Raw genomic sequence first — 12,577 nt, 5'->3', positions numbered from 1 at the left:
CTGCATAGCAAGACCCTGTCTGGGACAGCCCAGGGCTGCATAGCAAGACCCTGTCTGGGACAGCCCAGGGCTGCATAGCAAGACCCTGTCTGGGAAAGCCCAGGGCTGCATAGCAGGACCCTGTCTGGGACAGCCCAGGGCTGCTTTTCTGTGTACTGTGTAGCTGGAGGAGATAAGAAGCAACGGGGTGAGCTGAAGTGCACCAGGTGTCGATCACAGCTCTTTGGCAACAGGCGAGTCTTCATTGTGCTGAAGTCTCAGAACTACGGGATCCTTTTCCCTTTTGGTTCCTTTGCAGATACTAGATCTCAAGAAACAGTACTCTGCATCCTGAATGTTGAGAGCTGGGTGCTCACTCTAATTCTGAATTTAAAACAAGGCGGGAGATTTTTATTTATTTATTTACTTATTTTGAGACAGTGTCTCACTATGTAGCTCTGGCTGTCCTGGACTAACTCTCTCTCTCTTTTTAAAAAAGACCTTTTTTATGAGTTAACCCAATTAACTGGTATATTAACTTTTTAAAAGAAATTATTTTTGTTCAGTGTGTATGAATGTTTTGTCTGCATGTATGTTATGTGTACCACATGTTCCCAGTTTCTGTGGAAGCCAGAAGAGGGCATTGGATCCCCTGGAGCTGGAGTTACTGGTGGTTGTGAGCTACCATGTAAGTGCTGGGAGCTGAACCTGGGTCTTCTGCCATAGCAACAAGTGCCCTTCCCTGCTGAGCCGTCTGCAGCCGTCTGACTTCACCATTTAGCTTGTACTCGCTCGGTGCTTCTGAGCTGCAGTGCTAACGACAGTTTAGACATTTAGGCTGTCCTACGTCTAGACCATCCACCACGTCATGATTAGTGGTCCTCAAATCAGGACAGCTCGAAGTAGTCCTGGGCATTTCTCACAGAGACAGATAAGCATGCAGTATCCCCACTGTCTTGGGCAAATACATGATGAAGATTCAGAAAATAAGGAATATTTCTGTAAGCTGTTTGTTTTGATGGCTGTTAGTATTGACTGCAGAAACTACATTTTAATATTTCTAATTGTATGAAAACCTTGAGTTCTCTGTCAGTCTCTGTGTAGTTACCAGTTGTGCAGCTGTGCAGTTACCAGCTGTGCCTTTGGACAGATACCTTCATTAACTGTTCTCTGCTCTTTAGGAATTTAGCACCAAATTGCAGAACATACTGAAGCGCTTTTCAGTACTCACGATTCAATGTGTTGTCCTTGAGGCGATTCAGAGAGGGGAAGTAGGGTGGGGTTCAGGGAATTGAGTCAATCTTGTACTTAGCCCCGATTTTAAGCCTTTAACTTGAATTTCAGACCTTAGCGCAGAGTGCACCATGGTCTAGTCAGGATTATCAATGATCACCCAAGAGCAAAGGGAAGTGGCGTTCTGGGAGGAGTATAGATGGCTTCGGCTGTTCCTGTGGTCTACTTTGTGTGGCGGTCAGGCGACACTTCCCCGCCCACCTGGTGGGTGCAGGATCCTGTGTGTACCAGAACTGACTTGTAAACTCTGGGTGGCTCTCCTGTCTTTGCCTCTGTCTCCACATCAGAGTGCTCACCACAGTTGCCCCTCAAGCCATCTTTTACTAAGGTTCTGGATAGAGCTTGGGTCACCAAGTGGGCTCTTAGGTACTGAGCGGTCACCTTGGCTCTGCCCTTTTGTTTTATGAGCTGGGGTTTCATACTCTAGCCCAGGCTGGCCTGGCGCTTCCTATGAAGTCCAGGCTGCTAGCCTCAAACTCCACCTTCCTGTCTCCTAGATGCTAAGATTCCAAACACGAACCCCCCTTATGACTGAATAATAGACATACTGTGGCTGTGGTCAGTGTGCCAGTTCACCTACAGTAGCTTTACCAGAAGTGACTAGGTGCTTTCCAACGTTGTTTGGCAGGATTGACTTTTATTCTTTTTGAACAGTCAGCGATGACCTTGAACTTCGGATCCTCAAGCCTCCCTAGTGCTAGGAATACGGGTTTATGCAACCACACACAGTTTATGTGGTGTTGGGGATAGAATGCGGGGCTTCAGCCTTGCTAGGCAAGCACCTTGCCAACCGAGCTACCTTCCCCAGCTCCAAAGAATGAGTTTTGAGTAGACCACAAGAGGACAGTGGACTGGGGTAGTAACTTGGGTGCCATTTGCTGGGCTGGTCCTAACTTGCTTCAGATCTTCCTGTTTGTTTGATAGTCATCTGCATAAAAGCAAGGCTCTCTTTTCTCAGATCTATTTCTTGACAGCTGGGATGACGAGATACTAGTTTACAAACTAAAGTGATTGAAGATTGTTTTCTTTCATATTTAAATGCACTGAAGACATTTAGGTCGTTCCCCCAAAACAAAAACAGGGTTCCTCTGTGTTGCTCTGGCTGTCCTGGAACTCATTTTGTTTGGAGCCTGTTGTGGAACTAGCTCTTGTAGCCCAGGCTGGTCTCGAACTCACAGAGATCCGCCTGTCTCTGCCTCCCGAGTGCTGGGATTAAAGGCGTGCGCCACCATCGCCCGGCCTGAGGAAACATATTTTTCAAGGACCAAAAAGGAAGTTATTTTGCACCTAGACCATCTTCCAGCCTTATTCCTGTGGAATTTAAACTACTGTAGAGATGAGTGTATTTAAAAGAAATGGTGTCCTGCTAACCCGCCTGCCTGTCTGCTTGTCCGTTCTTCTGAGACAAGGTCTTACTGGCTGTAGTTCAGGCTGACCTGGAACTCGGTTGTCACATAGCCTAGCCTCAAACTTGCCTCAGTTTTCCAAGTGCTAGGGTTAGGGGTATGAGCCATGCAGCTGGGCTAATAATAGGTGTGAGCAACCGCAGCTGGGTTCAAGCACTAACATCAGTGCAGGCTTGGGGTGCTTACTGGGACACGTTCCTGTTCTCTGTGGTTGTCCCTCTTTGGGGTTTGTCTTCCACTCTCCAGTCACAGCAGCAATGCTAGCAGATCTGTGCAGGCCCAGTACCCCCACCTTTTGTGGTCCTGTGCAAGTTGCTACATTGTTGTTTTTATTTTACATTTAAGTTAGTGTGGTATGAGGGTAATTCTAGCCTTCAGATCAGCCTAGGTAAGAGAAGTGACAATTAAACAATCCCAGGCTTTCCCTTCCTACTGTGCTTTTTCCCTTGGCCTGCTCCTGTATTGCACTGAGGTTGTTTTCCTGTCTTGGCCTCTGCATGAGCCTCTCTCTCATCCCTCTCTTTATCTGTGTGCCTTTGCCTACCAGATCTGTGGCCATCATCGGAAGTTACTTGATAACGGGACTGCAGTTAATTTGTTTTGCTTCCCAGAGGCAACCCCAGTTCTGGAACTTGAGATGAATAAGATCCTAAATTGAAAATAGCCACTAGTTAAGTAAGAGATGAGACATAAAATTTGTATCTGTCTTAATGCAGTTATAATGTTTCCCTGGGTTTAATGAACCTGGGTTGAGAGTGGTGCAGTGGAACGTATGTTGATTGACTTGGACTTAGTTGAGAAAATGTTTTAGATACTTTATTTATTTATTTATTTATTTATTTATTTATTTATTTATTTATTTTTATTTTACATGCTTTGATGCTTTGCCTGTGTGTGTGTGCCTTTGTAAGACTGTTGGGTTCCCTGGAGCTGTTGTTACAGACAGTTGTGAGCTACCTTGTGGGTGTTGGGAATTGAACCCCGGTCCTTTGGAAGAATAGTCAGTGCTCTTGACCGCTGAGCTTGCATGGTTTTTATAATCAGAGGATAATTTGTGCCGAGTGGACCTGAACAGAGAGGCAGCATGGGAAATAGCTAAGGGCAGGCTTGAGGTTAAGGTGGAATTGGATCCAGCAAGGTTTGAGGATATGGCAGGAAAACCTCATCTAAGAACTGGTGGGCAGATTCAAATTTCGTTCCATGTGGGAGCCAGAACTTGGTGCACGTGTGTAATGAGTTATTCAACCTTCTGTTATCCGAGAGGAAACAGCGTGGGCACAGAGCCGTCTGTCACTTGTCCATGTGACATTCAAAATGCTTTGTATTCTGTTGTTCGTAAGTTCACTCACTCAAGACAGAAATTCACTGTGTTGCCCAGCCTGGCCTGAGTTCTAGATCCTCCTGCCTCAGCTTCTCAGTGCTGGATTGTAGCTAAACTGTTCTCTCTCTCAAGACAAGCTCTCACTGGAATTAAAAGCATTTGCCACCATGTCTACCTAGCAAGTGTTCATTCTTGAGCAAAGCGGAAGTTTACCTAGATTTTATTTTGTTCTGTACTCTTAGCATTTGTTTTTGTTTGCTTAATAAGTGTGCTAGTTACCATCAAATGCATGCAAAAAGTGGGTTGATGTATATGTCTGCATGTGTTCAGACATGTCCACACATGTGTCATTCTAAACTCTGTAGTTAGAATAATAGTGAACAACTCTAGAGATGCTGTGTGGTTCTTTGGAAACACTCTGCAATTAGCCATTTTGTTTTGTTTTTGTTTTTCAAGACAAGGTTTCTCTGTGTGGTTCTGACTGTCCTGGAACACACTCTGTAGACAAGGTTGGCCTTGAACTCGGAAATCTGCGTGTCTCTGACCCCCAAGTGCTGGGATCAAAGAAGTGCTCCACTATGCCCAGCTATCTTCTGTTGCATAGTATTGCCACCTCTTACAATGCTAAACTCACTGTGTTATCATGGGAACACCTTCTTCCCCCGCCCCCCAATCTAGAGTCACTTTGTAGCTCTGTCTTGGAACTCACTATGTAGATCAAGCTGGCCTTGAATTCACTGATCCACCTGCCTCTGCCACCTGAGTGCTGGGTTTAAAGCATGCTCCACCACACCTGACTGGGAACACCTTATTTTGATACAGTGGTTCTAAAACCTGTTTATAATCTGATTTTCCTGCAGGATGTTTTTTAAAATAATTTTTAAATTATTTAGTTTAGTTTATTGTTACAGTGTTTGTGATGCATATGTGAGTTTGGATGCATGCATGCTGTGGTGTATGCGTGAAGAGAGAAGACAACTCGCCAGAACCAGTTCTCTCCTTCCACAGAAAGGTAGCTTCAGTCATCTCCCTGGCCTCCTCCTCTCATTTTGCATGCAGTGATAAGCTGAGCTGAGCTGGGATCAGCCCCCTTCTTTATGTTGTCCTGCAGTGCTGGCTCTGGCCCTTCGGTGGCGCTGCCTGGAGCGGGCATGGAGCGGGCTTTAGGGTTTTCTCTGGCCATAGTTCACAGTGAGATGAAATTGCTGTTGGCCAGTCTTGATCCTGGTGCTTCACACATGGTTATAATAGCATAAAGTAGTCTTGTCTTTCTCTCTTGTTTTATCCTCCCCACTCTCTCCCTTTCTTTAACTGTGGGGGAGTATGTTTGCCGCAGGGCATTTGTGGAGCCTGTTTTTTCTCCTTCCATCCTCACATGGTTCTGGGAATCAAAGTGTCAGGCCTGGTGGCAAGAGCCTTTCCCATTGGGCCGCTTGCCAGACTCTGGTGTTCTGTGTTGTGATGCTGTTTGCTAGTCTCTGAACTTTTCAGCTCTTGGGATAGGGGCGTGGTTTTGTGCTTACAAAGTAGGGACACCTGGTAGGCTGGGAAAGTAGCTTGGAGCTGGAGTGCATGTCTGACAAGTGAGGTCCTAGGTGTGATCTCCAGCAACACAAAATACAAAAGATAAAACGAGTACCCACACCTTATTCCCCACTGCTTGGAAAGCTGAGGCAGGAGGGTGGGTGAGCCCAGGCATTCAAGACTGGTCTGGGTAGTATAATGAGAATTTGTCCCAGATACGGAAATAAATAAGCCTGGACACATAACACCTATTTGAACATCCCTTTGTTAAATAGTAATGTGTGTTTAGATACAGTGTATCTAAAGTATGACCGTTTTAGACATTAGAGTTTTGAAAGCAATTTTACTACTTAGCTGTCTGGTTAGGTTTCTGTTGAGTGTGATAAAACACTGACCAAAACCAGCTTGGGAGGAAAGGGTCTATTTCACCTCCTCGGTTATAGTCTTCAGAGGGAAGACAGGGCAGGAACCTGGAGGCAGGGGCTAAAGGTAAAGGCCGTAGAGGGATGCTGTTTGCAGGCGTGGTCCTCACAACTGGCTCGCATCAGCCCTGCCACTCCACCATGGACTCTGCCTTCCACATCAAGAATCAGGAAAATGCTCCTCCAGTTTGCCTACAGCCTGGAAGCATTTTCTCTATGAGGTTTCCTCTTCCCAAATGACCTTAGCTTGTGTCATGTTTACAAAAAGTTGCTCAGTACTGTACCCCAGACTGGCCTTGAACTTTTAATTACAAGTATGTGCCAGCACACCAGGCTTTATATATCTAAATCAGTGATAACAAGATGTTATAGCTTCATTAACTCCTTTTTTTTTTTTTTGGTTTTTCGAGACAGGGTTTCTCTGTAGCTTTGGTGCCTGTCCCGGAACTAGCTCTTGTAGACCAGGCTGGCCTCGAACTCCTTGAGATCCGCCTGCCCCTGTCTCCCGAGTGCTGGGATTAAAGGCGTACTCCACCACTGCCCGGATACTTCATTAACTCTTTTAAGTGAATTTGTATTTTGTCAGTCAAGACAGCTTATCAATAGTGTATGAATTTTATTTGTAATAAAATGAACATTTCTCTCATTATTACTCAAGTAATTCATGTCCATTGTTGCCCTTCTTCACAGATACAGTATTGCTCCTTCCTTTCTGCCTATACTTGTGAAATTTTTGCTGTTCATTGTCATTCATCTTGACTGGGCAAGTCCCTGAGCTGTATTTCTAGTCCAATACAACACTCTTAAAAAGGAAAACAAAATCAAGTATCTAGGTGCCTTCCAGAGCAAAACACAGCTTTGTCTTTTTTAAAAAATTTGGCTAGGCATGGTGGCACGTGCTCGTTTCAGCATCCCAGCAGTGGGCAAGCAGAGGCAGACTGATCTCTGAGTTTGAAGCCAGTTTGGTGTACATAACAAGCTCCAGGCTAGTCAGGGTATGTAGTAAGACATTTGTTAAGACATTGCATTGTGTGTGTGTGTGTGTGTGTGTGTGTGCATTTGTGTACACGAACATGTGTGGACGTCAGAGAAGACATGCAGGAAACTGCTTTGCTTCCATATGTGAATTCTAAAATATGGAACTTGGTCATTGAGCTTGGAGTTAAGTGCTTTCGCCCTGAGCCCGCTGTTTGGGCCTCCAGCATTCTCAGAAGGAAGATAACATGAAGATTAGAAATGTGACCAGTGATTTAATGGACAGTATCAAATGTGAAGAAAATGGAAATTTTCAAATAGAAAATCCTAAATTAGGGCATTGGTAGTGTGCCTCTGAGACCTATGGGGTTCCTGTCCCTCCTCTTCTCTCCTGTGTGTTTCTGCCATGATGTGCTATCTGACCACCTGCCTGAGTGGAGTGCCGTCTAGACCGGACCTGTATAGTATCGAGCCAAGTCAACATTTTCTCTATAAATCAATTAGCTCAGGTTATAGTGGTACAGGGCTAATCGTGCATGCAAAGCTGATTGCGTTTCAAATTTTACCAGTGTACAAAACTCTAGAATTCAGTAGTAACTCAGTCTCAGTATTTTATTGTGTGTGTGTGTGAGTGTGTGTACTTAATTTGTACACAGGAACTGGGGCGATAACTCCATCAGTAAAATGTTTGTTGTGCAAACAAAAGGGCCTAAATTCAATCTTAGGACTCATTAAAAAAAAGAAAAGAAAGAAAACAATAGAAAAGACCAGGTGTGCCTGTTGGTGCTTGTAATCCCAGCGCTAGCGAAGCAGAGACATGCGGGTCCGTGGGGCTCACTGGCCAGCCAGCCAAGCCTGCTAGGTAAGCTGAAGGCCAGTGAGGGACCCTGTCTCAGAAAGGGTGGTGGGTGCTGGAGGAGCACACCTAGGACTGTCCTCTGGCCCCTACACATACACACATGTACATATATGTGAGCAAGTAATTTAAAAAGGAACTGTAAGAGAAGGTGAAAAGATACTGAATTTCATCACACCTGTGGCCACTGACTGAAGACGGAGCAGGCGGGACCACTGGAGCTTGAGCACTTTCATAATGGAGAACAGAAGATGTTCTCTTGCTGGAAAACAGTTTGGCAGCTGCTCTGAGAAACCACAGTGATCTGCTTAGAAAGTGCACTTTTGGCTGGCAGTGGTGGCTCACGACTCTAAACCCAGAACTCAGGAATCAGAGGCAGGCGGATCTCTGAGTTGAAGACCAGTCTGGTCTATAGTGCGAGTTTCCGGACAGCCAGGGATACAGAGAAACCCTGTATTAACACCCCCTCCCCCAAAGTTTATTTCTGCAATGTTCTCCCAAGATAAATGGAAACATGATTTCATAGAATTATTTGTTCATAAAATGCCTTGAGTTGCAGCGTCCACCGGCAGGTAAGCAGAGCTGTGGAGGCGCGCAGTGGCGTTCCGAGCAGTGCAGGAGCGTTTGCAGCTGCAGAAGCCGGGCCCACGGAGCACGTCTGCTCCCACCAGCACATTAGCAGTGGAGTTCTGTGCCCGGGCTGACAGCGGGGTAGGACTGATGGGACGGACGAGGTTTAAGGAGACGTCTCAGGTGGTTCTGAGTGCTGAGGTTGTAAGCACGTGCCACCACGTGTGCCTGACTTTGTTTATTGAGTTCTGGGACAGGGTCTTGCTGTGTAACTCACTCAGCCTTGAACTCCTGGTAATCCTGTTTCAGCCTCTCAAGTGAATCAGCCCTCCTGAATTAAAAATACGGTTTTCTTTGTTTTGTTTTGTTTGGAGACAGGATCTTACTGTAGTCCTGACTAGCCTGAAATTCAAAGAGCCCTCCCTGCCTCTGCCTTCCTTGTTTGGGGCTAAAAGCGGGAGTCACTACAAATGTTTATTTTGGTTTTGGCAGTGGTTTAACAGGTCCATACATGACTCTAGATTTGATTGAAGCTTTAAGATGGGTGTATTTAATTGTGTATAGATTAGATCAAGAGTAGGAACAGGGAAAGTAGATAAGCAACTATAATTCAATTTATCTGCTAGATTATCCTGTAATCCTCAAGGTTATTCATTCAACAATACTGAAGAAACACACGCCAAGAAGGTGAAGTGGATGAAAGTCTTAACTGCAGGAGCCCAGGCCCAGCCAGGGCAGCCTGCGGTCACTGCTCCTGTGGTGAGGAAGAGAGGTGGAGGTCACTCCAGAGACACCAGAGACACTGCCTCAGCCAATAAACAACCCCACAGTCAGTTCTCCCCCCTGCACACACACGGGTGCACACATGCACATGCTAGCGTTCCTCTCCGGCCCAGCACAGGAAAGAGTCCTTTAGAGGATGCATCCTTCTGAGTCCAGGCTAGACCCGGATCTCAGTTGTGTGCTGTGCCCTCAGGTACACGACTAAGCTGTGAGCTTCTCAGGGTTACTGTGAGAACGGAATGAGGCAGCTTGGAGACCTGTGTGTTTTAGTACCAAATGCAAAGGCCACTTTGCCGTCTTTTCTCGTCTCCCTAAAGGGCTCTGGTTCAAAGCGAGACTTAGAGAGCTTCCTGGTGTGCCCAGACGCTGCTCTGCTGTGTGGAGGAAGATTTGTGATATTTCCTTTTATCCTGGTAAAGGCTCAGTGGGGGAGAGAGGTGTGTGCTATTTATAGATGGAAAATAGGGTCTTCAGTGTTTCCGGGAGTCTTTGGGACATCGCAGGCCAAAACGGGATAGAGTGGGGAGATGGACATGTACTGGCCCCCACTGGACAGAGGGCAGAGCTCAGCCATACGCTCTTGACAGAGTTAGAGCAGTTGGTTTCCTTACCTGCTGTCTGGGGAGAGAGCAAGTAGAAAAATACACCCACAAGTACCCTTCACCAGATTTTTCTGGTGTAAACATGCAGTAAAACATCAAATTTCCCCTAACTGAGGCCCCCAAGGAAATTGGTATTATTAAAGGTGGCTCAGACTGGGCTCACAACAGGCCTGTAGTCCTATCTACTTGGGAGGCCTAGGCAGGAGAAACCAAGAGACTCCAAGCCTAACATAGGCAATTTAGTGAAACCCTGTTTCTGGAGGACTGGGAAAGGACTTGATGTTTATCTGAGGTGCCTGCGGCCCCGGGTTTAATCTCCATATTGTTAAACAAACAAAACAACCAGAGGCTTAAAGATACCAGTGTAGTACAGTCAGGACAGTCTCCTGATTGCTATCTGGGGTAAAATAGTTTGGTGACTGTAGAGTATTAGGTGGAAGAAACCAGATTGGAAAATAGCCAAGACAGCATGCAGAGGCTGACAGCTGTGGGGGCTTTTGCATCTCAGTGCAGCAAGCCTGCCCACGCAGCCAGAAAGTCCTGTTTTCTTGTGTGTGTGGTTTTTGAGACAGGGTTTCTCTGTGTAGCCCTGACTGTCTTAGAACTCTGCAGACCAGGCTGACCTTTAACTCAAGAGCTCCTCTGCCTCATTTCCTGAGCACTGGGATTAAAGGCGTGCACCATCTCCACACAGCCAAGTCCTGTGTTCCTCAAGGCAGTGAAAGGCTTGGTGGATGTTCCTGGAATTGCAGCCTTGGGAAGCCGAGTGGGAAGAGTGCTGGAACCCAAGTTTGAGGCCAGCTTGGGCAAAACATTGAGATCCTAGATCAAAACAGGTGAAGGAAAGAGGGGCCAAGGTCCCAGTATCCCCTTCAAATGCGTTTCCCATCTTCCCTCCCCTTTTGTAGTCCCCAGTAGCACCTCTGCTGGGGCCATGTTAGATCCCGACTGATGTAAGACTACTTTAGACATTCAGTGTTACTGTTCTGCTTTAATATTACAGCTTCTCCGTTGATTTCCAAAGAGATAACCAACATGACTGAGTTCTGGCTCATATCTGCTCCTGGGGAGAAAACCTGTCAGCAAACATGGGAGAAACTCCACGCAGCAACTACGAAGAACAATAACCTGGCGGTTTCTTCCAAGTTCAACATTCCTGACTTGAAGGTGCGGCTGTACTGGGCAGAAAACTGCAGTTGGGGAGCCCGGGGAGGGCATGCTTTGTTCTGTCAGAAGTGAATTTCTAGGTTCCTTGAGAAGTAAAGTCATTCCTCCCTGGCTGTTGATGTGATTTAGAGCGGGTTCTGGTCTCTGGATGTCACTGAAGTCATGTCTCATTCCCATGTTTCTCTGAGTTATAGGAGGCCTTGGTACTACATCACATGGGATTTTCAGGAGAGAAGAGTCTTCGTATTTATTTTTAAATATCGCAGGAATATTTCCGTTATTGTTTATAGTCTATTACCACAGTGTCTAATTAGACATTATTTACTCAATTGAATTTTTTTTTTTATTGTTTTTTGAGACAGGGTTTCTCTGTATCTTTTGGAGCCTGCCCTGGAACTAGCTCTTTCAGACCAGGCTGGCCTCAAACTCACAGCGATTCGCCTGCTTCTGCCTCCTGAACACTGGGATTAAAGGCATGTGCCACCACCCCCCGGGTGAATATTTTTAACATTTATTGAAGATCCATGGTCTAGCAGTTATGAGGCAGGCTCCAGAATGTTACCTGAACTTTTGAGAAAGCAGCACTTTACTTCTTTTTGGTTTTTTGAGGTAGGGTTTCTCTGTGTAGCCTTAGCTGTGCGGAAACTCGCTTTGTAGATCTGACTGGCCTCGAACTCACCGAGATTCACCTGCCTCTGCCTCCTGAGTGCTGGTATTAAAGGCGTGCGCCACCAGCCAGGCTAACAACATTTTACTTCTAAAGCATGATCTTTGGCACACAGTTCTGCATACAGAGTCAACAGCAGGCCAACATGGACAGCCCCAGACCCGTCCTGGGGCCCTGTTGTACAGCAGAACTTCACATTGCCATTGTCCCTGGTCTGTTTAAAGCAAGCACAGGCCTGCTTATGAAGTGCCAAGTTTTCATGAGTGGTGCTTTTTCCCTAGAGAATTACCTCCTACATAAATATGCACTTAAATGTCCTATAATCTTTCCTTTCCTTTTCTTTTTTTTTTTTTGCTGTATTTTATGAAATAAAACTGGAGAATGTAAGGTTTGTGGCTCTTTCAAATAAAGATGTATCATCTAGTTTTTGTTTGTTTTTAAAGGTAAAGGGATGTGGAACTGGGGGGACTATTGCAAGCCTGATCCCAGCACTCAGTCAGCTGAGGCAGGGAGAGCAGGAGTTCAAGGCCAGCCTTGGCCACTGGGACTAGAAGGGATCCTGCCTCAAAGCAAAATAAAAACAGCCCCTCCCCTCTTAAGGGGTGGGAGCCAGATGTGGTGCTGTGAGCCTATAGTCCCAGCCCTGGGGAGACTGGGGACGGAAGCCTGAGGTTCACCTTGGTTACATAGTAAGACCTTCAGTTAAAAGGAGTGACAGCGCTGGAAGCTGAGTACCAAGTTGAATTTCCCTTCTAGGTTGGCACGTTGGATGTCTTGGTTGGCTTGTCGGATGAACTGGCTAAACTGGATGCATTTGTAGAAGGGTAATGTATCTGCATGTGTGGGATTGGACGAAGTGAGATTCTGTTGTCAGCGTCCGGGTCTCTGGAGAGTCTTTTAGAGTACTCTGTGCTAGGTGGATGATTTGGGGAAATGACTGGATTCTTTTTTTTTATATGTCATTGTTTTGTGTATATTTGTGTGTGTGCATGTGTGTATCTGTGTGTACCTG

The 12,577-nt window shown here is 46.0% G+C and overlaps 1 protein-coding gene across 1 annotated transcript in view; it reads left to right on the top strand.

The window, feature by feature from the left end:
- The window catches only part of Atp6v1c1 (ATPase H+ transporting V1 subunit C1), a 28,353-nt gene that overhangs the window by 2,534 nt on the left and 13,242 nt on the right, over positions 1 to 12,577 (top strand). The window contains exons 2-3 of the mRNA XM_005367541.2: positions 10,735 to 10,898; positions 12,322 to 12,389. Of these exons, the coding sequence (XP_005367598.1) occupies positions 10,767 to 10,898; positions 12,322 to 12,389 (200 nt within the window). The 5' untranslated portion in view covers positions 10,735 to 10,766. The remainder of the gene's footprint in view (positions 1 to 10,734; positions 10,899 to 12,321; positions 12,390 to 12,577) is intronic.

The sequence above is a fragment of the Microtus ochrogaster genome, unplaced genomic scaffold, assembly GCF_000317375.1.
Source record: "Microtus ochrogaster isolate Prairie Vole_2 unplaced genomic scaffold, MicOch1.0 UNK19, whole genome shotgun sequence".
Classification (NCBI taxonomy): Eukaryota; Metazoa; Chordata; class Mammalia; order Rodentia; family Cricetidae; genus Microtus; species Microtus ochrogaster.
Note: the sequence above shows the minus strand (reverse complement) of the source record. Positions and strands in the feature narration are given on the sequence as shown.